At 36.0% G+C, this 23,642-nt stretch overlaps 2 protein-coding genes across 3 annotated transcripts in view; one reads left to right on the forward strand and one right to left on the reverse strand.

Moving 5' to 3' along the window:
• Window positions 1–15,891, forward strand: part of KPNA5 (karyopherin alpha 5 (importin alpha 6)) — a 16,847-nt gene extending 956 nt beyond the window's left edge. The window contains exons 2-13 of one of the 2 annotated variants that reach the window (XM_009890486.1): window positions 1,490–1,591; window positions 1,672–1,771; window positions 2,568–2,662; window positions 3,501–3,632; window positions 4,518–4,606; window positions 6,278–6,377; window positions 8,030–8,193; window positions 9,269–9,347; window positions 10,314–10,439; window positions 11,567–11,694; window positions 13,316–13,494; window positions 15,213–15,891. In XM_009890486.1, the coding sequence (XP_009888788.1) occupies window positions 1,490–1,591; window positions 1,672–1,771; window positions 2,568–2,662; window positions 3,501–3,632; window positions 4,518–4,606; window positions 6,278–6,377; window positions 8,030–8,193; window positions 9,269–9,347; window positions 10,314–10,439; window positions 11,567–11,694; window positions 13,316–13,494; window positions 15,213–15,400 (1,482 nt within the window). In that variant the 3' untranslated portion in view covers window positions 15,401–15,891. The remainder of the gene's footprint in view (window positions 1–1,489; window positions 1,592–1,671; window positions 1,772–2,567; window positions 2,663–3,500; window positions 3,633–4,517; window positions 4,607–6,277; window positions 6,378–8,029; window positions 8,194–9,268; window positions 9,348–10,313; window positions 10,440–11,566; window positions 11,695–13,315; window positions 13,495–15,212) is intronic. The other variant, XM_009890487.1, reaches the window with a different exon arrangement.
• Window positions 15,892–19,818: 3,927 nt separating this feature from the next.
• The window catches only part of FAM162B (family with sequence similarity 162, member B), a 6,461-nt gene continuing 2,637 nt past the window's right edge, over window positions 19,819–23,642 (reverse strand). The window contains exons 3-5 of the mRNA XM_009890490.1: window positions 23,259–23,362; window positions 20,146–20,254; window positions 19,819–19,917 (exon numbers count right to left, since the gene is read on the reverse strand). Of these exons, the coding sequence (XP_009888792.1) occupies window positions 19,819–19,917; window positions 20,146–20,254; window positions 23,259–23,362 (312 nt within the window). The remainder of the gene's footprint in view (window positions 19,918–20,145; window positions 20,255–23,258; window positions 23,363–23,642) is intronic.

The raw sequence follows: 23,642 nt of genomic DNA on the forward strand, positions 1-23,642 counted from the left end.
TTACTCCCTAGATAAATTATGAAAATAACGGCTGTTTCTTCTCCCATGCTGACTGTTGTAACAATGAGAATACTTTTATGTTCTCCTTGATCTTAATTTGTTGGACTGGTGGTTTGCAGCTCTTCTTGAACTTGGGAGAACAAGTTTATGCAGGGAAATGAAATTGCTTTTGCTCCAGCAGAAATTATGACCAGTAGATACACCATGATCCTAAACAATAACAGTTTGTACATTTCAACCAAGAGCTTCTGTGTCCTTGTTGAGTGATAGAAAGAATGGCTGGTCTTCCAGAAGAGGAATGTTGTTTCTTCTTCCTTTGTGGGTTTAAATGGAATTAAACCTTGTTTATGTCCAGGATTCTGCAGTTGTTTTGTGTTCAAGATTGTGCCCAATCCAGAAGTGTGTTGAACAAGGGAGAGAATGCTTTCTTTTAGGTTCATGTTTGAAATATGGGTAGATGTATATGTGGAGTTGCTTCTGCAGTTTTGGGCAGGTACAGTAACAGAAATCTAGGTGTCTATAGACACCTGAAGGACAAAACCTTGAGGATTTAGCAGGAGGTTTCATTAGTGTGCTTACAGGTGAAATCTCAGGCAATAGACTGAGATTCTAACACTTATTTTTAGAGATACCAACATAATATTCTTAGAATTGTTAATTACAGTAGTTGTAAGTGTAGTACTGGATTAAAGATAAAAATTTAGTTTTGCTTTCTAGACAAAAACAGGCTAATGTGAATGTCTTGCTTGTATACCAGAAAACGAAGAGGCACTTATTAAACATAGCTTATTAAATACTACAGTGCAGGTATGTATTTTGAGCATAGAAAGTGCACGTAGCCAATTGCAAAGCAATTTTTGGATGTAGAGAATGTTTAATGTTACATAATTTGAAAATTCACCTTGAAGCTATGCTGTTTTTTTCTCCAGCTATATTAAAATAATGTTTCTCTTTTAATCTTTCTGCAACTGCATACGAAATATAGATGCTGTTTAATTGTCATGCAAAGAAAGTACATAGACCTTCTGTTGAAGGGAGGAATGCAGTGTGCTGAAACACAAACATTGGCTCTGTGTTGATGGTTTTCACCTATAAACTAAAAAGGGAGAAAGTAACTTGTAAAATAGTTTCCTGCTTAAAAATAAATGCTAATTTTGAGGAATAAAAGACTAAAAGTAAGGAATAACGGTATCTGCTTTTTGTTACATGTGGAAAAATGTATGGATCTTTGCTAATTAAAAGAACATCAGTTTTTAAGTGTCTCTCTGAAGTGCAGCAGTGTAGTTTATCAAGATAAAGATACAGTAGTGTTTTTCCCCTTTATGTTCTTTAAACTTTAATGTAGAATTCCATTTGCATGGATGAGTAGGAAGGTGAGTAGTTGAAATGCTTTGACTAGTATTGGTGAAAACGCTTCTTCAAGTATATATCATCAGTACCCACCCTATGGTGAGTTCTAATGTCTCCCAAAAATTTCTTCTTTGTTCAGCTGTTTAAACGCCGAAATGTTTCTCTTCCGGGAAATGAAGAATCTATGGTAGAAAGTCCAATTCAGGATCCTGATGTCAGCTCTACTGTACCTATTCCAGAGGTAATTACTTGAGTGTGTTTAGAATGTTATCTGTTAATGTGTGTACTACAGGACATAAGAAATCCTCCTTTCATTTTTAGGAAGAAGTTATTACAGTAGATATGGTGCAGATGATTTTCTCAGATGATCCTGATCAGCAGCTCACAGCAACTCAGAAATTCAGAAAATTGCTATCTAAAGGTATGTAAACGTTGCCTAATAATATTTTTTTTGTTCCTTCTATGTTGTTAGTACTAACTTTAGTGATAGTCAGTTAACCTTTAGTTTTGTTTTACTATAAAATAGAGCTTGCTGAAACTTCTAGTTCTGTTTATAGAGAAGCCGTGCCAAATCTCTTCCAACCTAATGGCTAAATACAGAAAGCTTCATTATTCTAATGTTAAGTCTTTCAGACAAAGTAACAAAAGCAAGGATATTTTGGTTGAAGTGTCCAGGGCAGTAACTAACTGCACACTCACATTACTTACAGTACTTGTTGCAGTGATTCAGTTTCTGGTTCTCATTCTGCAGTTGACAGGAGAAAAATTACATGGCTGCTGTTAATAATATATTAACAGTTGCAACTTGGTTTTGTTGAGACTGTAAGATATGCAGTCTTAAATTAATGCTGGTATTTGTATAGCATAACAGGTAAAGATACGCTTGCTCATTTAAAAGTATCTAATCATAATTGCTCTTCCACTGACCTGAACTACAGTGTTTTGTAATGTGTTACTAACTTGCCAATGGATAATAGTGTGTGTTACTATTATTATACATAATAGGGTGTTTACTAAATTGTAGCATTTTATGGGTAAGGTCCTGCAGTCTTCTAAATTCAAAAGTTTAGCTCTTTCATTTGAGATTAAAATGACTAAATGCTAAAAGTTATGGTAAGAATGGAGAATTATATTCATGTTTTGTGTCATACTGAAAAAGTAATTTCTTTGGTCTTTTATGTTAGACTTACACAAATATGTTTATTTTTATTCCCTAGAGCCTAATCCACCTATAGATGAAGTCATACAAAAACCAGGAGTAGTACAGAGATTTGTGAAATTTCTAGAGAGGAATGACAATTACACTCTGCAAGTGAGTTTGGCTGGTACTGATTGGGGGTTTGGAATGGGATTAGAAACCCCCCAAAAGAGCTTTGGAAAGTGTGTGATTATTGTTTTCGGGGTTTTTTTTAATATATGTATAACCAAATTTAATTATTTTTAACCACTGAAGCTGTAAATTTTAATTGTCTAAAATGTCAGTTGCTGCCAATGAAATTGTGACTTGGCTCTTGTGAATTTCATAGTAGTCATTAGGGTTAGCTATTCAGCTGGTCAAATAGTTGGGTGTTGAAAGCCGAATGTGTTGAAGAGAGTTTCCAGAGTAGTATATCAGGTCATCAGCGCTCATGTGTGAGCAGAATCTGTTTTGTTTGTGTTGAGTATATTGTAGTACTTTTCAGTTGAAATCTTAGAAGGAGAAAATACAGGAAACTGAAAGGCTTGTATGAAACCCTTTTAGAAAATCTTTGGAAAATATATAATTAACGATAGGAGTAACTAGTTCTGTCTACTTGTGGTAGCCCATGGAATGGCTGTTAGGCCTCATGTACATTCATACTAGAAGAATTAACTGAATATAGAGTAAACAGAAGGGATTTGTAGCAGAGATTTGAAATCTTCCTTTCAGTTAGTGCTGCTAGCCAAAGCCTAAAAATAATTTACATACTGAAAGTTCTTATTAAATAGGGAGATTTTTGTCTATGCCAATTATTTTATTGTATAGAAAGTGCAATAATAATTACATTTCAATGGAAAGGAAAGAAAGTCAGAAAATTAACCCCTGCAACTCCAATGTCAAACTGTTTTTCATGAATTTTAAGTTTTACTACTGAGTCGTTTAACATGGTCTTCTTTGTCCTTCTCAATAGTTTGAAGCAGCTTGGGCTTTGACAAACATAGCATCTGGAACTTTTCTACACACCAAAGTTGTAATTGAAACTGGAGCTGTTCCAATTTTTATTAAGTTGCTTAGTTCAGAACATGAAGATGTACAGGAGCAGGTAACTGTTTTCTTGGGGTGTTTTATAACTACTTAAAATTCATTTATGAATGTCTTTTTTTTGTGTGTGTGTGGTTAGAGAGGCTTTGAGCCCCATTTGCCTACTAGACCACTGATCTGGCTCCAGGAAGCTAAAAATTTACCTTCAGTGTTTTTTTTTTCCCCCTCATGTTTTTTGGTTTGTTTTTTTTTCCCCTCTGATTCTTTCAGGTTTCTTTGAACTTTTTTTTTTATTTCACATTGTTGAATAATTTGAAGATAGCACCTCATTTCTATTGTGGCATTTACAGGTGGACAGGAATTAAAACACCATAATAGAAGTAATATAAGGAAAAAAATACACGATATTTTCCACAAGTTATCTTGCAGCTTTATTTCCTATATCCTGTATCCTCTTCCATCTTAATATGTTACAGTCTTCGTTAAGATTTTCCTGAACTTCGGGGTTGGTTTGGTTTGGCGTTTGTTTATGTTTGAGAAGCTGTAATTTACTGGCTTATTTAGCATGTTTGAAAGTTTGTATAGTGAAAGTTCATGATTTAACTTTTTTATTCCTCATACATTTTTTGGAACTTTGAACCATTTTTATTGAACCTATTATATATAGTGAACAAATATAATTATTGAAAAGAGTGTGTGCATCCTTTTTATTGCAAAGCACATGAATCAACATATTTTCATAACAGAAGGCTTTCTTTCCCTGAAATTGTGATTTCAAGTGTAGCTAATTGACTTTGTGCAAGTTCACAAAAAGATGTAACATAGAAATCGGTAGTCTTCTGAAATTTTATATTTGAAATGATGCTGCTTTTTTTGCTCTTAATATTTGCTGTAAAAGCTGATTTGCAAGCATGTATTAATTCACTTGGATGCTTTGCTTTTTAAGGCGGTGTGGGCTCTTGGTAACATTGCTGGTGATAACGCAGAATGCAGAGACTTTGTTTTAAACTGTGGAATATTACCACCCCTTTTGGAGTAAGTATCATAAATTAATACTATAAATATAGTGTACAGGTATAGATAACTGTAAAATTCAACTTTAAATTTATTTTAAAAGAATATAAGCTTTTTACTATATTGTCCTGGTTTGACGTAAAACGGGACTAATTTTGTTCAGTAACTTAACTTTTTAGCTAGGCCTCTTCTAACTACTGAAATTAGCAGCATATTGTGCAGACAGTATTTGTTCTCAGAGTAATAAGACCTGTGTTTATAGTTGATGCCAAGGAATGGTATGCAGAGAGGCTCTTGCTTATACTTATTGCTGTAACAACCAAGGGCAGCTCACTTTATTTGCCTCATTGAAGGGTCGGAAGCAGAAAAGTGTAGAAGGGTTCCACCTATGAGGAGGAGGAGGTTTCTTTTTTTTTATTATCTTGCTATGAATGTAATATTTTGGGTTACCTAAGCTTCATGCATGTCTTTAATTAGTTCATAACTACAAGTTTTCCAATGTTTGCAAAAGTAGAGAAGTGTTATTTCACAGGTATGACATTTCTGTATTGCACAGAACTCTGTGTTGCCAGAGTTCTGGATAGTAGGGTGGGGGAGATGACTTAATTCACACTTGCAGTTGTGTGATTCCAACTGGCTGGGAAATAGACTGTTTTCCCCACGTTTGTAGCTCCAGGCTCTGGTCTTGCTCTCTATCCATTTGCTTGTTGAGATGAGCTGGCAAAGTAGTTGTTATATGAGCTGTGTTCCACTTCTCTTCACTAGGAATATCATTCCAGCATTCACTATACACTTACAATAGGATGTAAGGTAACTTCATCACAGGGGAAAAATTTACACAAGACAATTTTTTTCAATTTATTGTTGCTTAAAATAATGAAGGGCTTTCAAACATTTGTAAATTAGCTTAAAATAATAGAGGAGAATGTGGTTGCTTTTCTTAAGGATTTAAAGGATTAACAGTTTTAGACATTTTGGTATGTATCTGAAAATGAACCTCTTTTTTCAGGTGTTGAATCTTTTGCATTTGATTCAGCAAAAACAATAAAGCTTTTTTTTTTTTTTTAGAAGATCTTTTAAGTTCTTTTTATGGAACTATTTTATTATTAATTGCGTTCTCTGAATGTAAAGATCAAAGTTAATTCAAGGGAGGGTTGCATCTCCAAGCCCCTTCTGAAGACCCTCAGAAAAGATTAGTTGACTGATTTGTCAGATGAGCACTGTTTTACTTTATATGCATATACTTGATTTGGAAACGAGATATCCATGCAAAATAATCTCACAGAATTCACAGAATTCACAGAATTGTTAGGGTTGGAAGGGACCTCTGGAGATCATCTAGTCCAACCCTCCTGCCAGAGCAGGGTCACCTACAGCACGTTACACAGGACAGCGTCCAGGCGGGTTTTGAATGTCTCCAGAGTGGGAGACTCCACCACCTCTCTGGGCAGCCTGTTCCAGTGCTCCACTACCCTCAAAGTAAAGAAGTTCCTTCTCATGAATCTATTCAGATTCAGTTGATTCTAAGAAAATATTTGCAGCATGTAAACTATGAAGAGAAATAAATTGAAACTAGTGCCCATCATATGATTTCTTTTCCTGATTTGAGGTACTGTTGGTAATAATAGACATTAAAAGACACCTTTTCAATAAGAAATAATTTTTTTTTTCATTGTTGTATCTCTTTGACAGACTGTTAACAAATTCAAATCGTCTTACAACAACTAGAAATGCAGTTTGGGCTCTCTCAAATCTCTGTAGAGGAAAGAACCCACCTCCAGACTTCAGTAAGGTATAATAAAGTGTTCATTTTGAGAAGTCGGAAAGCTGAAGATAACTTATGTTTGTAATGTGTTGTAACACACAGTCTTTGAATCTGGAGATAGACTCAATTTTATCTTTTTAATGTAGTCACACAGTCTTGTCCACTCATTGTATCTGCACAAAATCATCTACTTCTACACCTATCAGCAATAAAATTAAATTACTTAAAAACCCGAGACTGTAGTTAGTCAGATGCAAATAGTCTTTGACTGATAGGAAATGATGGACAAATAATACATTCAGCACTAAACCACTTGGAACTGTATTTTCTCCAGATCTCTTAGAAGATGTGAATTACAATTGAAGCTTTTTTTCTTATAAATTTATTATTTGTTTATTTTATGTTATGATTGCAAGCACACGCTGCAGGAATAAAATTTTGAGTTTTCTGCTGTCAGATATAGTTAAATCAGACTGATGACAGAGGTGATTTGCCTGTATGCTCTCCCCTTCACTTCCTCCTCTCTCCAGTGTGTGGTTGTAGTGACAGTAAGACTGTAGAGCCTAGTAGGAGTATTAACTCCTTATTTTCAGTATGAAATTAATTTTTGGTAAGGTTAATGACATTAAAAGATGGAACTGAAAGTTGGATGTTCTGGTAAAAGAGACTGAGGTTAAGTGATGATTAAGGATAATCTGGAGAGAATTTACATGTCTTGAAGCTTGTCTCATGGAGTAGTAATTGTTGTCATTGCTACTTAATTTTTGGAGACATACTAACAAAAAGGGGGACTTCTGAGGTCAATTAATTGATCACCTCACAATTGCTCTGCCTAAGTTATATCGTTCAGTAGTGTTTTCTTCTGGTAGTAAAAGAACACAAAGATTTCTTGCTGCTTAAACACTTTTAACTTCAGTGGAAAAGGATGCCCTGTAGGCAGCTGCAAATAAGAATAGCTCCTTTGCTTTTTGCTCTTTGCAACAGCACCATTTGGATACATAAAGGAGGCTGAATTGCATAACTGATGCAAAATAAAAAATTAAGTTCTACAACGAATATGAAAATCCCAAGCTGTACAGCTGAAACCAGGTTTCAGGGGGTGTTAAGATCCTGTAGTTCATTTGGCTCTGTCTTTGTGGAACTCGTAGGAGATTAAGGCCAGTGTCTACAGTTACAGTGAGAACTGAAGTCAGCCGTTGCTTGTTTGATTTGGTTCAGTGAACAATGAGTCCTCCGTGAATCACTCTTGTGTTTCTTTGTGGTAAAGCAATTGTAAATTGGTTATTACAAATAACCTCCAGCACTTCTACAAAGACAGCCATATCAAAAAAATGTTATTACTGTGAAATTCTCTTCCCTGAGTGATTCAAAAAAGCATCAGGAATTCCTGACTATCTGGTTACCTGTAAAAGCAGATGTTTCTTCTTTAAGATGAACAATTATATATCTACTGTAGTATCTTTAAATAAATAGGCTACGAATCAGTATTTATCCAATTTGCCAGTATGAATTGGCTATCTAGTTTAATCAGGAAGTGTTCCATCTAGGTTCTGATTGATTAATGAGCTCATGTGCTTTGGAAGTAAATAGTTTTGCACCTTTATGCCTTTGCAGAATGTTATCTGAAACGTGAAAAATATGAAACGCCTAATTTTATGCAATATTTTTCTTTAACCTAGGTTGCTCCTTGCTTAAATGTTTTATCAAGACTGTTATTTAGCAGCGACCCGGATGTATTAGCAGATGCTTGCTGGGCCCTCTCTTACCTTTCAGATGGTCCCAATGATAAAATTCAAGCTGTTATTGATTCTGGGGTGTGTCGAAGATTGGTAGAGCTGCTTATGTAAGTCGTCTCTTCACCAAATAAACATCTTGCAGTACTGTTAATTCCAATTGAGTTGTTTTTCTCACCTCAAGTCTGAAGTTATTTTGTGAGAAGTGATGAACATGAATTCAGTCAGAAACTTTTTAAGTTGCTTGCCTTCTGGGATTTTTCCTGAGATTGACAGTGAAAAAAAGTCTCCAAATTATTCTTTTATATTCTTTAACATTTAATGTAGGATTTCATTTACATGGAGGAATAGAAAGGTGAAGACTAGTGACCAGGCTTGAATTGTAAATCAATTTCTTAGCTTTTTTTTTTTATTTCACTGTTGTATTTTGGTTTTTTACCTTTCTAGGAGATGTAGTTGCAAAACAGACAGTTCTTGGACTCACGAAATCCAGAAGCAGGCTTGTGCCGCTTTTGAAGTGTTCCATTTTATTTGATTTATGGTTCATTATTTTCCTAGAAAGGGAGACTAAATCCGTGTGTTCACATGGGGACTGCAGTGTAGGTCAGGGATAGTAGTTCCCTGCGCTGACAGCTCAGCACAGTTCCCTGTGAAAAGCTCACTTGTATAGCTGTCAGGAGAGGGTGAGGTTGCTTCATCTTCTGTAGAAGCTTTAGGATAACTGAGTAGATTTCTTTCCCTCACACCTCAGGCAGTTGAATATGGGAATACTGGCTTCATGCACTGGCTTCTAGGGTTATTGTCTTAGAAAAGAGGGGAGTTCACTTACAAAGGGGGGCTGCTGTGTTTTCGTATACAATAACACCCCTTTTGTTTCTGTGGCTATTCAATGGTGTAGGTTCCAGTATTGTATTCAATAATACTTGAGCTGGGTGAAATGAATCTGCTGGACAGATAGATTGCTCCAAGTTGTATTGTTCCACAGAGATGCCCTTTCCTTGAGTCAGCAGTTCAGTTGTGGGCTTGCAGTTGTCAAATTTGTCTAAATAGCGGGAAAGTATAAGAAGTAATGCAGTGTTTTCTATAACTAAAAATATAGCACTTGAAGTAAACCATTGTTCACTGAAAATGCAGAATTATACTTTGACACTTGGTAATGCCAACCAATGTAATATTTTTCTCCAGGCATAATGATTACAAGGTGGTATCCCCTGCATTAAGAGCAGTTGGAAATATTGTTACTGGGGATGATATCCAAACACAGGTAAGACTAGTTGATTTAAGAAAAATTAATTGGCAAGACAGAATTTTGTAAAAATTGTGACAAAATACATGTCCAGTACAGGTATCTATATACATCAGTGAAAGAGGCTCTGTACAAATCTATATTGTTAATCTTACAGTTTAGGCTGCTATTTTTAACATTAAATGACTGTAAGCATGAACAATTTTTTTTTTTTTTACAGCACTGTATGTAGTGGATGGCTTTGTTCCTGTATGAACTCTTGCTTCTCCCACCCCCTCTTTTTTTTCTTTTCCTCCTTAGTGCAGGTTTAATTATTTTTTACTGTTCCCTTTAACTTTTCAAATGCAGTCAAAGTTTTTACGTGTAAACAATGGTCATACTTGATTTGTCCATGGATTCATATGTGATAGTCTTACTGATGCAATTTGTTCTAAAGATTTATTTTTTAGTTTTGGGCAACGGAGTTGAGTTTGAAGCAATGCAGGAAATGCTAAGACAGGTTTTGCTTTAAAGAAAATTGCATCTGAAAGGCTGACAGTACTAGTGTAAAGAGCAAATAAGGAAATAAGTTAATTATATAATTTGTGAGCTCTATAGGAGAGGATTTTGCTAAGGAATTAAATAGAAAACATCTGTCTCAAAAAACAAATGAGCAAATAGCTATACAAATTACATTTACACTTCTCAGTTATTCTTAGTTATTTGGATTCTAGCCTTCGGCAGCGTTATTTAGTCTTGCTGTTATTGGTCTTCTGGTCTGAATTTAATTGAGGGCAGATTCTTTCAAATTGTTGGATTGTCTGTTCATGTGCTACAGCACTGAACACTAATTTTGCAGGATGTTATCTGTGATACTTTGTGTAGTATGTGTTGCAAAATCTTTTGAAGTCATCTGTAAAGTGCTTTTATAGGTATATTGCACAAGCCAATATATGTTTATGCATGTATTGTACAACCCAATTTTCAATTCTCAAATTATTTTAGGTGATTCTGAACTGCTCTGCGTTACCCTGTCTTTTGCACTTGCTTAGTAGTCCCAAGGAATCTATTCGAAAAGAAGCGTGCTGGACTGTTTCTAACATCACTGCAGGAAACAGAGCTCAGATTCAGGTAAAGCCTGTATATTTGTTACTTGGTTGGTTTTGTTTTCATTTTACTAGTTCATTTGGCTTTCTGTTACAAGGAGAAATAAGTAGATAACTGCATTAATTCTGCATTATTTGTTTTAGTCCTAACTGTCTATAATTTTACCTAACCTAAATGGTTTCTAATTTTTGATAGATTATTATAAATCACTTCATAAAATAATACTTGAAAAATAGCTGTCATGATTTGTACTAGAGAAATGGATTAATTTTTCTCAAAGGGACTTGCTTGATGCTTATAAAACAAATTAAAGGATACTTCTCTTAGATCTGATATCAACAGTTCTTATTTTTCCCTGTGGGAGCATCATCTACTGATATATTCTCTTTAATTTTGTTCTGCATTGTAATATATGCGTTAAAGTAATAAGCAATTTCTCTTTTTTGAAAGTTGAAACAAAACATCTTGCACAAATTAGTCCAGTGAAAAGCGGACAATTATACCAATTTGGAAATGTTGAACATTTTGCTTGGATAAGAAACCTGCATGATGTCATCGATACTGAGTTGTATTCTTGTGGGAACTACTAAATCCTGACTATTGCTCCAAGTGTCAGGAGTTACCTGAAAAAAGGTTCTGGTCGATAAAAAATGAGAATTCTGAATCAGAGTACATGTTTCAAAATGGAATTCTCCCCTCCCCCCCATCCTTCAATCAAAGATGAAAATGCTGCTACTTGATGTCATTTAAAATATGTTATATAGTCTCCAATTATAGACATAGTCTTTCTATGGAGACTGCAAACCTGATGGACAAAGTGAAGTTTTGTTCTGAGGCTTGACCTCCAGTTCAAAAACTCAGGTTTAGTCCTTAGTCATATGACTTTTAAATGGGCCTATCCAGTAAGCAGTATTCTGTCCACCAGAGACAGAGAAATCAAGGAAGGTATTCTGATGGCTGCTGCAGTGTAATGTTGGAAGAATTCTGAATTTCAGTTTAGGATTTCTAGTTGGTGTGGTACCTTCTAACAAAACATTGTTTGCCTTGTTATCAAAAGGCATCACTGACTCTTGTAATGAAGGGTATTAATGTTCTTTGTGTATACTAAGTCTTTATTAATGAATGTAATATATTACAATTTCATCTCTTAGGCTGTTATAGATGCAAATATTTTTCCAATATTGATTGAAATTCTTCAAAAAGCTGAATTTCGCACCAGAAAAGAAGCAGCATGGGCCATAACTAATGCAACATCGGGAGGAACCCCTGAACAGATTAGGTAAGTTTGTGTATGTTACTATTTTCTCTGCCTAAGTATCTGCTCTAAGGCATTTTTATTTCTGCATTTGAGTCTCAACAAACATAGCAACAAAATCCTAAGTCTGCACAGGGACAAAACATGTAGAAATTCAGAAAAATCAGTTAAATATATGCAATAGACTTAATAAATTGACCGATACTGCTTTGCTTCAGTGGTATTACACCTAAAGCTTTCACAAGGTTATCTTCCAGATTTGATATTACATCATCAAACACAATTGGAACAATTAATGAACAATTTCAGTATTTAAAAGTGGGAAGAGTTGTTTAGAAAACAATGGGATTATGTCTTTGTGGAGAGACTTCAGGAATTTTAGTGGTTTCTTAATATATTTTAAACTCACTATCAGTATTATTTGAAAGCAGCTATCCAGCTAACTAAATTCCTTTTTCAAAATTGAGTTTGATTAAAATTTTACTGTCAGCAGCCATTTATGTTCTGCAAAGATTGGACTTCTTGAATGACTAGAATAAAATACTCCCTGGTTTCTCTGAATACTGTCAACATAGCAATCAGTTTGAATCAGTAGTTGATAAATGAATTTGTAAATGACAATGTATTATTTGGAAGCCAGAACTGAAAGTTACGTGATAACTCTTCCAGCACATTTGGGACAGTTAAAACATCTGTTGCAGTAAGTGCAAGGTTATTTATTTAAAATGTAAACAATCCTGGTTTTCTTATAACCACTAATTGTTATCAGAGGTAAGGAAAGTTTGTTGGGTTTTTTGCTATTATTTTGATTGCTTGCATAACATAATATCTTAAAATTTAACATATTTTAAATAAATTTTAATTCAGGATCTTCAAATAGTAAACATGCATGTAATATGATAAAAATAGCTTCTCATAACAAAGGACATGTTTATCTATGTTTAGTTTGAGCCCCAAATAAAATAAAAAAACCCTACTAAATAAACTCTATTTAAGCAACCTTTTGATGCAGGAAGTATTCCTATCTTCATTTTACACACACTAGAAACAAGGATACAGGTTCTGATTTTCAAAAATTCATACACAATTTTGTGCAAAATTGGAAAAAGGAATAGGATACTCGGAATCCAATTTTTTTTTTATATTTGCAATTATGTCCTTCCCTTTAGGTACCTTTTAAGGTAATGCTAATATCTTAATGGACTACTAGTGTGGACTACATTTTACAGAGCCATGTCCAATGTTCTTATCTGTCTCTAATGTGTTTAGTCGATATTTTTGCCACCACAAAATTTCAAATGCCCGAGAAAAGAACTTACTGGTAAAACTAACCTTTTCTCTTATACTCAGTTTAAACTATCTGAAGATCACAAGTGAAATGGAGCTGGAAGGACTACAGATGTCACATTCCAGTTAGAAATATGCACATTAAATTTTCTCATTAGGATAAATTAGAATATTTATTGAATTTCAGGCTAAGCTTATCTTTGGGTTGTTGCATGTTTTAGAAAAATTTCTATTTCAGCCACTTTTCTTAGCAAAAGTAAGGACCAATAGTCATAGACTGGCATGTCGGAATAAATGTACTGGATTATCAGTCCTCCTTTTTTCCCCCACCCCCTTCTGTGTTTCTGCTGTTACGAAGGTATTTGGTAGCTCTAGGTTGTACCAAGCCTCTTTGTGACCTCCTGACTGTGATGGATTCAAAAATAGTACAGGTGGCTTTAAATGGACTTGAAAATATTCTGCGTCTTGGAGAACAAGAGTCTAAGCAAAATGGAATGGGCATTAATCCTTATTGTGCCCTTATAGAGGAAGCATATGGTAAGAAATTCCTTCTTGTAAGACTACATACCTGAATTTCCTTATTTCAGGCTGTAAAAATAAAACCATTCTGAACCATTTTGAAGTTTGTAGGTAAGTTTAATATACGAATTACTTCAAGTGTAAGTGGACATTAAAGTAGCATAAATTAAGTAATGTAACGTGGTGGGAAGGGTGGTTAAATGCCGAAAAATTGTGGATGTTTGTCTGCGATCCCTTTATGAAATGCTCCTCTAGAGAAACATTCTCAGCAATATTTAATCTTTAATATTTGCCCTAGTGTATTGGAGCCATGGTTTGCATAAGTTTATCAGCCAACCCTAAATATAGTTTTATTACTTTACTACATAGTCCTGTCTGGTAAAGTTTCATTACCAACAGGGATGCGAGATCAGAGTTTGTTTTACTTATTCCCCAAGTCAGATCACTTTTAAGCATAGTAAATATCAGTAATAGCAAAATCAACTTCAGATCGTAAAATTAAATGTTTGTACTTAACTTGTGGAAGTATTTTGATCTGTTTCTTCTTTTCAGAGCTGTTGAATCAATCCACACTTTACAGACAGAGTATCAAAACTACACTTGGAATTTCATGACTAGATTCTTTTGATTTAAGAAAATTAATGTTAAAACTGGCTTATAATGAATCTGGCATTATTTATGGAGGGTTATCTTTTTGTAGGTCTAACAAAATAAAAATTGGCAGACGTTTGTGTTTCAGAAACCACTAATAACAATTCTGGTTGACCAGAATTATATCTGATTAGATGGTACTAACTTTTCTGTAAAGCAGCCTTTACATCTGAATTCCTTGTTGCAGATTTTCATTTTTAAAATCAAGAGCATACTTGGAGAACTTACTTTGCAATCTAACGTGTAAGAGGAATAAGTGCTGAATACTTTAATGGAATTTATTCTGTTCCAGATTTTGAGTCCTTTCGTAATTTCAACTATTGAATGTCTAGGTTCTTTTTTTCCTTTACTAGTTAAGCATAGGCTGCTGAAGCTGTCAAGTATAAGTTCAAGTAGGGGAAACAGCTAATTATATTGCCCTCATTGCTTTGGCCTCTATAGTCACCAGAAGGGTTTGTATGAGCTCTTCCTAATCCAACTTAAGTGAAAACTGAATTATCTTAAATAGCTAAAGAGTTTTGAATCAACCTGTCTGACCGCCAAGCGCTTAATTCTGCCAGCAGAGCAGAGGTTATGTCCTCTAGGTTGCAAATGCTAAGACTTTGGAAAGATAGTATCTTCAAACCTTACAATTAAATTTGAAAAAAGAAACCAGACTGTGCCCAGTGATGACTCTATAATAGGGGATAGAATTTAGAGTTGGAGAAGACTGAAAGAAGAAAAGAGAAGAAATGGGGATACTGGAAATTGCTACAGCAAACAGTTTTATGCTATCCTAATTCTATACAGATTCAGTTTCTAGGCATGGCGTATTTCTTTGTAGATACTAAGGCCTCCTCCTCCTTAGTTTAATTGATATTCTTTTAGCATAGTTTTAAAATTAGTTCGGACAGCACAAAATGCTGCAGAAAATAAAGACTAGCAATACTTGGGTTAGGAAATTACGAATCAATGATACTGAATAAATTGAGATGATTTGGGATTGCTTGTTTTTATCTGAGAAGTACTGCTATACTACAAGCTGTTTTGCTTTGAATTCATGATTCAAGTAACTAGATTTTGAAAATGTTTTGTCTTGAATTTAGGACTTGATAAAATTGAATTTCTTCAGAGGCATGAAAACCAAGAGATCTACCAAAAGGCTTTTGAACTCATAGAACATTACTTTGGTGTCGAAGAAGAGGACTCCAGTATTGCACCTCAGGTGGATGAAAGTCAGCAGCAGTTTGTGTTTCAACAGCAGGAGGCTCCAATGGAGGGGTTTCAGCTGTAAATTACTGACGTGAAGACAAGCATAAAATGTAAACACTTGTAGGGTTTTGTTGTTGGGTTTTTTTTCCCCAGAGGTCTTTTCTTTATGGCCAAAGTTAGAGGAAACATTGAATATGTTTTGCAGAAATAGATGAAGCAGCAGCTCATGCACTTTTATATATTGTGTTAGGTACAACTGTTCTTTGTTTTGTATTTGTGTTTTTCATTATCTCTTATGTACAGAAAACAACTGTGAGTAATCATGTCTAAAGTAAAGCATTAAATGTGATTTAACAAGAACTGTTAAGCTAAGACTTGGTAGGATATTAGATAGTGGTTCTGAATTTCTCATGTAGTCTCAAACTGCATATCAGCAATACAGTTACTGACAGTTGCATTTTTGGCAGTAGGCTTGACTTGCCCAGTCTCTATCAAATCTACCTCTTGTATTGAAGCAAAAGCATTGCTTCAGAACTAAGGCATGAAATAAAGATGAGCTTGTAAGAAGCTGAATTGGAATGTGAAAAATATTTATTTAAATTGTGAAACTTTTATGCATTACTTACTTTACAACACACTGTTGGAATTTATTTATAAAATGTATTTAAAGACATAATAGATATACATATATAATGCTAATTACCTAATATAATATTGAATATATGAAAAAAACTGAATTACGTGTGAAGAGGACTATTTCAGAGGTTTTCAAATTGGAATCAGCAGAGAGCGTGCTGGTCATGTGATGTTGGCTCTGAAATTAAAGCTGCTAAATGGCATTAAAAGTCAGCCACAAATGCAGTACTTTGCAGTGGAAGCAGTTGCTGTAGTTACCACAGGAATGCTGCGATTATGAATGACAGAGACGGTGGTTTGCACAAATCACCAAGCAGATGGTTTACAGCTGTCTCCTGTCAAAATGTGGTAACACCACTTTAGTTTGAGAAACATTGCAATGTTTGCCTTTCTAGTGAGGTAGCTTCTTAAAGTTTAGACAGCAGGTGTTATTTTTTTGACCAAATACACTACCACCACTTGAATTGTTCTTTAAGTTCACTAACTTGGTTTTCTTTTGGTAAGATAGTAGAAGTACTGCAGTGAAGAATGAATAGTGAATCACTCCTTTCCAGTTGAAGGAGAAGTTTGTTGTACTGTAAATAGCATTAAGTATGTGGACACCAAAACTAACTAGAAGTTATTGTCATTTAAATATTTAGGCTCTACAATATATGGTGTTTGCTGTTAAACACTAAAAGAAATAGAATTCTGATATTTAGATTAACAATTTTGAATACAGAAAAATGTATGTTCTGCTTCGACTTGCATATAAGTAGTGTTTCTGGTGTATTAGTAGTATATCTCATTTGTAGAAATTAATACTTTGGGTTAACTCTGAAGTACGATTATTTTTTATTACCTGTACTTAATGTATTAACATCAAACTCTTGGGTTAAGTGAAATCCTTGACATGCGAGAGCATTTCATGCTTCATAAAAAGCTGCAGTTTTCAAATTACTTACCCCACGGCACTGTGCTTGTCACTAAACAATACTTTATGCACTGAAAAATACAGGTTAAAGGTGGTATAATTTACAGTACCATTTTATATTTAGAATTTTTTTTACGTGCAAGTTAAGTTTCTTAGATGTTTCACTTTGATGTTGCAGCAATATATACTATATTGTAATTGAATGTGGGACTTGAAGTGGATTTTCTAAGATTAATGGTCAGTTTTGACTAAGATGTAACTGGGAGGGAAGAAAACTTTTTGAAGTCTTTTTAGTGGGAGATAGAAGTGTAAGAAGTGTATATAGGAGTGCTGTTACTTTATGAACTCTGAATAATGAAGATATTTTAGCAAATGACACTTTAAACCTAGATTTGTACAGCATACAACAGTTTTGAATAGTGTGATAATATTGAGTACAGCTGCCAAATTTTCATACGATGTTAGATGATTGTATTTGTGCCCTTTTTACTCTCATAGTTTTAGGTTTTCATACACTGACCTTCCTTCTTTCCCCACCCACCCCATCTGTTGAAAGTACAGGGTAACAATCATGGAAATCCACCAGGATTACTAGTAAATGCTGAATTTCAATGTTGTCCTAGTGTGAGAAAATTATTCAGGTAACAGGGTATTCCGTTGTTTCTAACAACCTTGTTTTGATAGCATAACCAGCCGTGCCTGCTTTTTATTTGGGGAACCCTGTAAAAACTGCATTTATAAGCCTCTCTAATTTAAACCAAATCTGAATTATAAAAATCTTGATTAAAAGACTTGAAAATGAAGAAAAGAGGGGACATTTAAAGTATTATATTTGTTTTGAAAGAATGTCTTCAGTTTTGTGGATATATTATTCTATATGTATGAACAGTTAGTGACTGCACTTTATGCATTTAGATAAACTATTTCATGCCTCTGATACATTTAAATGTAACAGTTTAAGAGGGAACTAAAATTGATGGACTTTAGCTAATGAAAATCATTATTTAAACTCAACATTTGGTTTACCCTAAAAATGTTAAAAAATAATAATGAAAATTAAAGGATAATCGTACAGGATGGCCTCTCCTATTTTATCACTGGGTTTACATCACACTTTATTAAAAGCACATAGATGAACAATATAAAACCAGAGATGATGACTTAAGGTCAGCTCTGGTGTAGTCATTTGCAGGCAGGGATGTGAATATGATGATGTTGCCTGAACAGATGAAACCAGTGTAGAGAGAGAAAAAAAAAAAAACAAAAAAAAACCCACCACAAAACAAAAACAACAAAGGAACTGAGAGAAGAAAATCTCTTGAAGTTTGGTGTTTTATATGAAATCTGAAGTGCCCCATCAGTTACAGAATCTGTTTAAAAATACAGGCTTTGGGGGTTTGTGGGTTTGGTTTTAATTAAAAGGGTACCATTTGTTCTGCTTAAATGTGAATACTAACTAGCTAATCTATGCAACTATGCAAAGCATAAGATTTTTTTTTTTTTCAGTTCCCTACTCTTGATACACTGAATCATATCTAATTTTTTCATCATTGCACTTTTGTCTGAGGACTGGTTCATACAGCTTTTTAATTTTCTAGTATTTGCTTTAAATGCTGTTGCTAGCAGCAATCGGAAAATAGTAATAATGTTGGCACAGAAGTAAGTTAGCTGTAGAACAAGTTTGCAACTGGAAAATATTTATTGTCGGGTCTGTCTTTAAAAAACAATAAAATAGAAAAGATGCACTATTGTCTTTCCTCCATGGTTTGTTCTCAGTTGGTTTAAATTTATTAAATTGTACAACTGAGGATTTTTGTAATAGGTCTGCCAATTGATATGTGAAGTTTAACTGTGACTGAAATCTGGAATGAAAAATTTCAGTTTCTTATGGCACAATATCTTCATATAATGTGTGGAAACTAAAACACCTATACTAACTTCAGATAGTAATAGTGCATCTTTAAATCCAGGCCGAAGGCCCATTACTGTAACAAAACACATATGAGTAGTATGCAATATTATGGAATGTTGAATCTCCAAATACCATACAGAAACCAATAAAACCTATTTTACAGATGTTTATTGTATTTATTTAGTGGTTCAATAAGTGTGGCTTCTTAAACTAGAAAACACAAATGCCATTTTGAATACATCAGTGAGTCAAATGGATTCAAACTGGCTCATTTGTGCACTGTACAACTATGCACCGTCACCAGACAGAAAACTTTCTGGTTTAAATACGTTTTGTAAATATCTAACCAAATATATACTTGTAGGATAATCACAGACCTGTCTTTGGCTGCAAAACTGACCATTTCTTTGGGGATTCCCATGAAGTTTCCATGGACTTGAGAATTTGTGGGATTATCGGGCCGTTTCCCCTCCCCTGGCTTCTCCAAACCTCTTCGCAGCGTTGAAGATCTGTGATATTTTGACTGAGTGCAGCTTGTTCTTCATGTAGAATTGCAAAAGTGAACTGCATAAGTCTCCTTATTTTTGCAGTTTTCATACTTTCACTTCACTGCTGCCTGGTCTTTTGCTGTATTTCACCTTTCATTGAAAAATCCAACTAGTTTTCTGTAAGGCACTTCTATCTGTATAACAGAGCTCAAGATCAAGCCCAAAAGAAAGGTTTTAAGACAGTGGAAACTTGGTTCCTCCCCCCGCCCCCCATACCTGACATTCTTAGGAAACTACCTCACCTCCTTTGAAATTAATTACTGCTTTTAATCATGTGCAAAACATTCTAACTAATTTTAATTATATGCAAAAAGTATATTGAGTATCTCTCTGATAAGGGACCCTCCCTTTCTTTCTGTAGTTGTGTAACTACCCTTCTTGGCTCCAGTCTGTCCAACACTACAGTTACCCATTTATTGATGAAATTCACTAATCGCTTTCGGCAATGGTTAACTTTCCTCCTACAAGGACATTTGGCATTTCATATGAAGTTACTTTGTCTTCGACTCCGCTGCTAGTGCAGCCTCTTCCCGCCACTTGGCCTTCTTTGCCAAGTTCCAGCTTGTTAAGGACTCGTGACGCGCAGCAGCCTGCAGAAGCAAAACATCTGCTTCAGAGCAGTGTGGTAGGAGGAACGATACACCTCGGGGAAAGCCACCCAATCTCGGGAACGGCCGGCACCTACTTAGGCCCCAGGGGTGACCAGGACATAGGTTAGCTAAAATCAGGGTGGGTGTAAGTTGCTGCTGTTCAGGTTTGTCTGCTTTTCACAGAATGCCATCATTTGCTACGTGATAACCAGCTAGCGGTGTGCTCACCTTTTTAGCTGAAGCAATCACTGCAAAACAGGCAACGACGGAGAGTCCGATCATGATGTAACAGGCTTTAACTCGAGCTTTGTTCCTTGCCCTGTCCAGCATCTCCGGCCTGCAATTACAGTTACTGAGTTGTATCATTACAAAATTGTGAAGTATCTCTTCTTCAAAGCATCGCAGGCATAATATCACCATTGACAAATAAAACCAGAATTAGCTCCTGAAACAAACACCTTCAGCTTGCCGTGACTGGTTGTGTACCACCCAAGAACTTTGCGTTTTCTGACCCTAATGCATTGCCAGTGGAAAAGGAACATTTAATGAATTTAAGCTGAATTTTCAAGCTGGAAAAAAAAATTGCTCACACAATAAATATTTGCACATAAATACTTGGGGTAAATACACCAGAAGTTGTACCTTGAGCTCTGTTTAAATGTACTAAGTTTGAAGGGGTTTTATCTACTTCAAACAGATGGAGAAGCATATGCAACGTCAACCAGATGAGGTGAAAGTGAGTTCCTCTCATTCAAAATTAACTTTACAAATTAATTGCTGTCACATTACTTGTTTAGATGGCATCCTGTATACTGTAGGCTAGGAGCTTGGATAGGTGATTAAAACAGAGTTTGTACCGTTACGAGTTAGAGTTTTTAGTTCTCTAGAAATGCAGCAGCTTTCTTTAAAGTGGGCAGCTGATGTCAGCCTTCTCACAGGAACACACGCCTAAACAAGAACAATCTACGTAACTATTTTTGCTGGTCATCAAAGACAAAACTAATGAAACTTCTGCCCCGTGTTTGGCAGTAGTTGCTGCAAGAGAGGCATTGTACGGTGCGGTGAGCTCCATCGGTTCAGCTCCCATTTCCATCCTCCTCCCTTGTGCGAAGCAGCGGCAGGCTGCGTACCCCTGGGAACCAGCAGTACGGGAAATCTCCGTATCACTCAAATTTGTCTCAAAACTCTCAGCTAAGTCATTTTCTGAGTCAGACACTATACTTGGGAGTACTGGGTTTTGGATGTTCATTGTAATGCTGGCTGTACGCTATTTTCCTTTTATAAATCACATGGGAATGCTTTATATGTATAAACATATTCATAAGATACAGAATATAAATATACATTATATATATGTCTAAAACCATAACTATATGTAAAAAGGATAGTTGCATAAAAACTTGATTTTATGTTGTGAATAAAGACCTTGTAATGATCTCTCTCCCCCAAAACACCTTTAGCTTTACTTTAAAGAGGATGAGTGGTGGGATGGGGCAGAGCCGGAGTTTTTACAGGGGGAGTTCTGCCCGTGGAAGTGTGTACCGAGGCTGAGGGCTGCAGTGCTGCTCTCGAAGGCTTAATGCAGCAGAAGAGGGCAAATCTGATGGGCGGCTATGCCATACTACTCCCTTCCTGGCCAACTCACGCATACGCACACATGTTGTACGTGTCACGTTTCTTGCCGATGACTGACACTACCCGCAGTTCTAAATAACTGCTTTTCTTTGGTACAATGGTAAATATCGTCTTTAAAACAAACCGCACATCAGACCATCACATAAAATCATTAATCCACTAATCCATTTGTAGCAACAAAAGCAAAACCATAAATGTTATTAGTCTGGCTTATTAGCCTAATCATATTCCACAATGCGCTAATTGAAACTCTTCTGAAGCAGATTTTCACTTTCTGCCTCTGCTTTAAGGAGAACAGACCTGATTATATTCTTCCCTAATTGCACATTAGGGCCTTTGCTACTTAAGCCTTAATCAAGACTCTGGGTAAACCTCTGCTGAAGCAAATAACAGCTGTTTTAAAAAGAAAAAACAAACCGCAAACCCCCAACAACCTTGAATAAGGACTGCAGATTTCACCCTTAGTACAAATGCTCTTCAGCAGCAATATTGTGCTCACAGGTAACAGTAACTCACAATTTTGTTTTGTTTTGTTTTGTTTTTTAAAGTTAAAGCAGTGACACAGTTCAGCTTCAATGTCTCACAATCAACAACTTCTACCATATTACTATTTGTGATCTTACAGTTCTAAAAAGACTTTGCCCACCCAGAAAGTCCACAGTGGTGACACGCACTTGGCAGGCCAACTACTGCACAGAAACGAGTGGTGTGTGTATGTGTATGGACTGGCAAACGTGTGTGTCTTTATAAACACCTCCCAATAACTTGAATAGCTTTCAGAGCTTCCGAGACCTGTCTGAACCTTCCTCTAGGGAAGACTGTGGGACTAACATGGTGCAAGAGAGGTGGGACCCTTTAGAAAGCCACTGTCCAGCTCAGCAAATGCCAGTGAAACTGTGGGGAACCAAGAGGACCAGGCAGAGGATGTACCTGTTGCTTGGCACACCTCGGCACACTGCTGACGCGCAGCGTACCATCCAAGGCAGGAACACGATGCGATGATAAAAAGCAGTGTCTTGGGGAGAGACATCTAACACGCTATCGAACATCCTAAGAAAAAGGCAGCACTTGGCATTAGAGGGGTTTTGTGTGTTTAGTGACTGACTCCCTTGGAGGATGCTAACTTTCAGCGAGTCAGAGCACTGCAGAATCAGCGCGGTTTGGGTGGGAAGGGACCTTCAAAGATCATCCAGTCCAGTGGGTCAACAAGAATGGGAGGCTATGGCTATGTCAAGGACTTGATTTTCCTTGGTGGGGGATGTTTCTCTCATAACCTCCTTCTCTATTTTTCCTCAAATTCTATAAGAAATCATAATTTGTTGGAGGTAATCATTCAGTGACAGTCAGCTTCCTTAGAACTGTTTATGGGAGCTATAAACAGAAAATATTGTTTACCAATAACATCCCTCTCTGATTGCACATTAGGAATAAACAAAATAAACAACCCAGTATATAAATGTAACTGAGACTATCTAATCAGATGGATCCAGTTCTTAATCCCAGGCTCTGGGGACTCCAGTAAGGAACATTTTTTCTTCTTAACCTCTAACCAGGACAGGAAATTCTCTTGCCCTCTAACTTGTTTCCAAGATTTCAGTGTTGAAAAACTGACTGGTTCAAACTCTGCAGAAAAGCTTTAGATCAGGATCACGCCACCGCTTTCCCTTCAGCTCCACATTCCCCTCGGACAAGAGCTGCGCACTTACGGGATCCTCGGAGGAATTTCTTCTTCAGTCTTGAAACGTCCAGTCCAGAGGAGGATTTTTTTGTCAAACTTTGAAGGTTTGTAACTTGCAACCACCTTGTGAGCCTGCTCAGCTTAAAGATGAGGAAAAAAACACTTTGTCAAACCATGCGCTAAGAGTGAATGAATGATGGGTGGTAGCAACGGTTGGAAGGGGAAAACCCCTGTCCAGCCTGATCGCTGGAAGAGTAACCCAGAGATTAAACTTCCAGCTCTCTGCTGGGCAGCGTTATCCCTGCACAGTCTCCTGAGCACTCCCGCATGCAATGAGTGTCTCTGAGGCTCTGGTTTGACCTCCCCGCAGCCTGTGGGTGTGGGGTACCCAACCTGGCAGAAGCACACCTGG

The sequence above is a fragment of the Charadrius vociferus genome, unplaced genomic scaffold (genome assembly GCF_000708025.1).
Source record: "Charadrius vociferus isolate BGI_N301 unplaced genomic scaffold, ASM70802v2 scaffold948, whole genome shotgun sequence".
NCBI lineage: Eukaryota > Metazoa > Chordata > Aves > Charadriiformes > Charadriidae > Charadrius > Charadrius vociferus.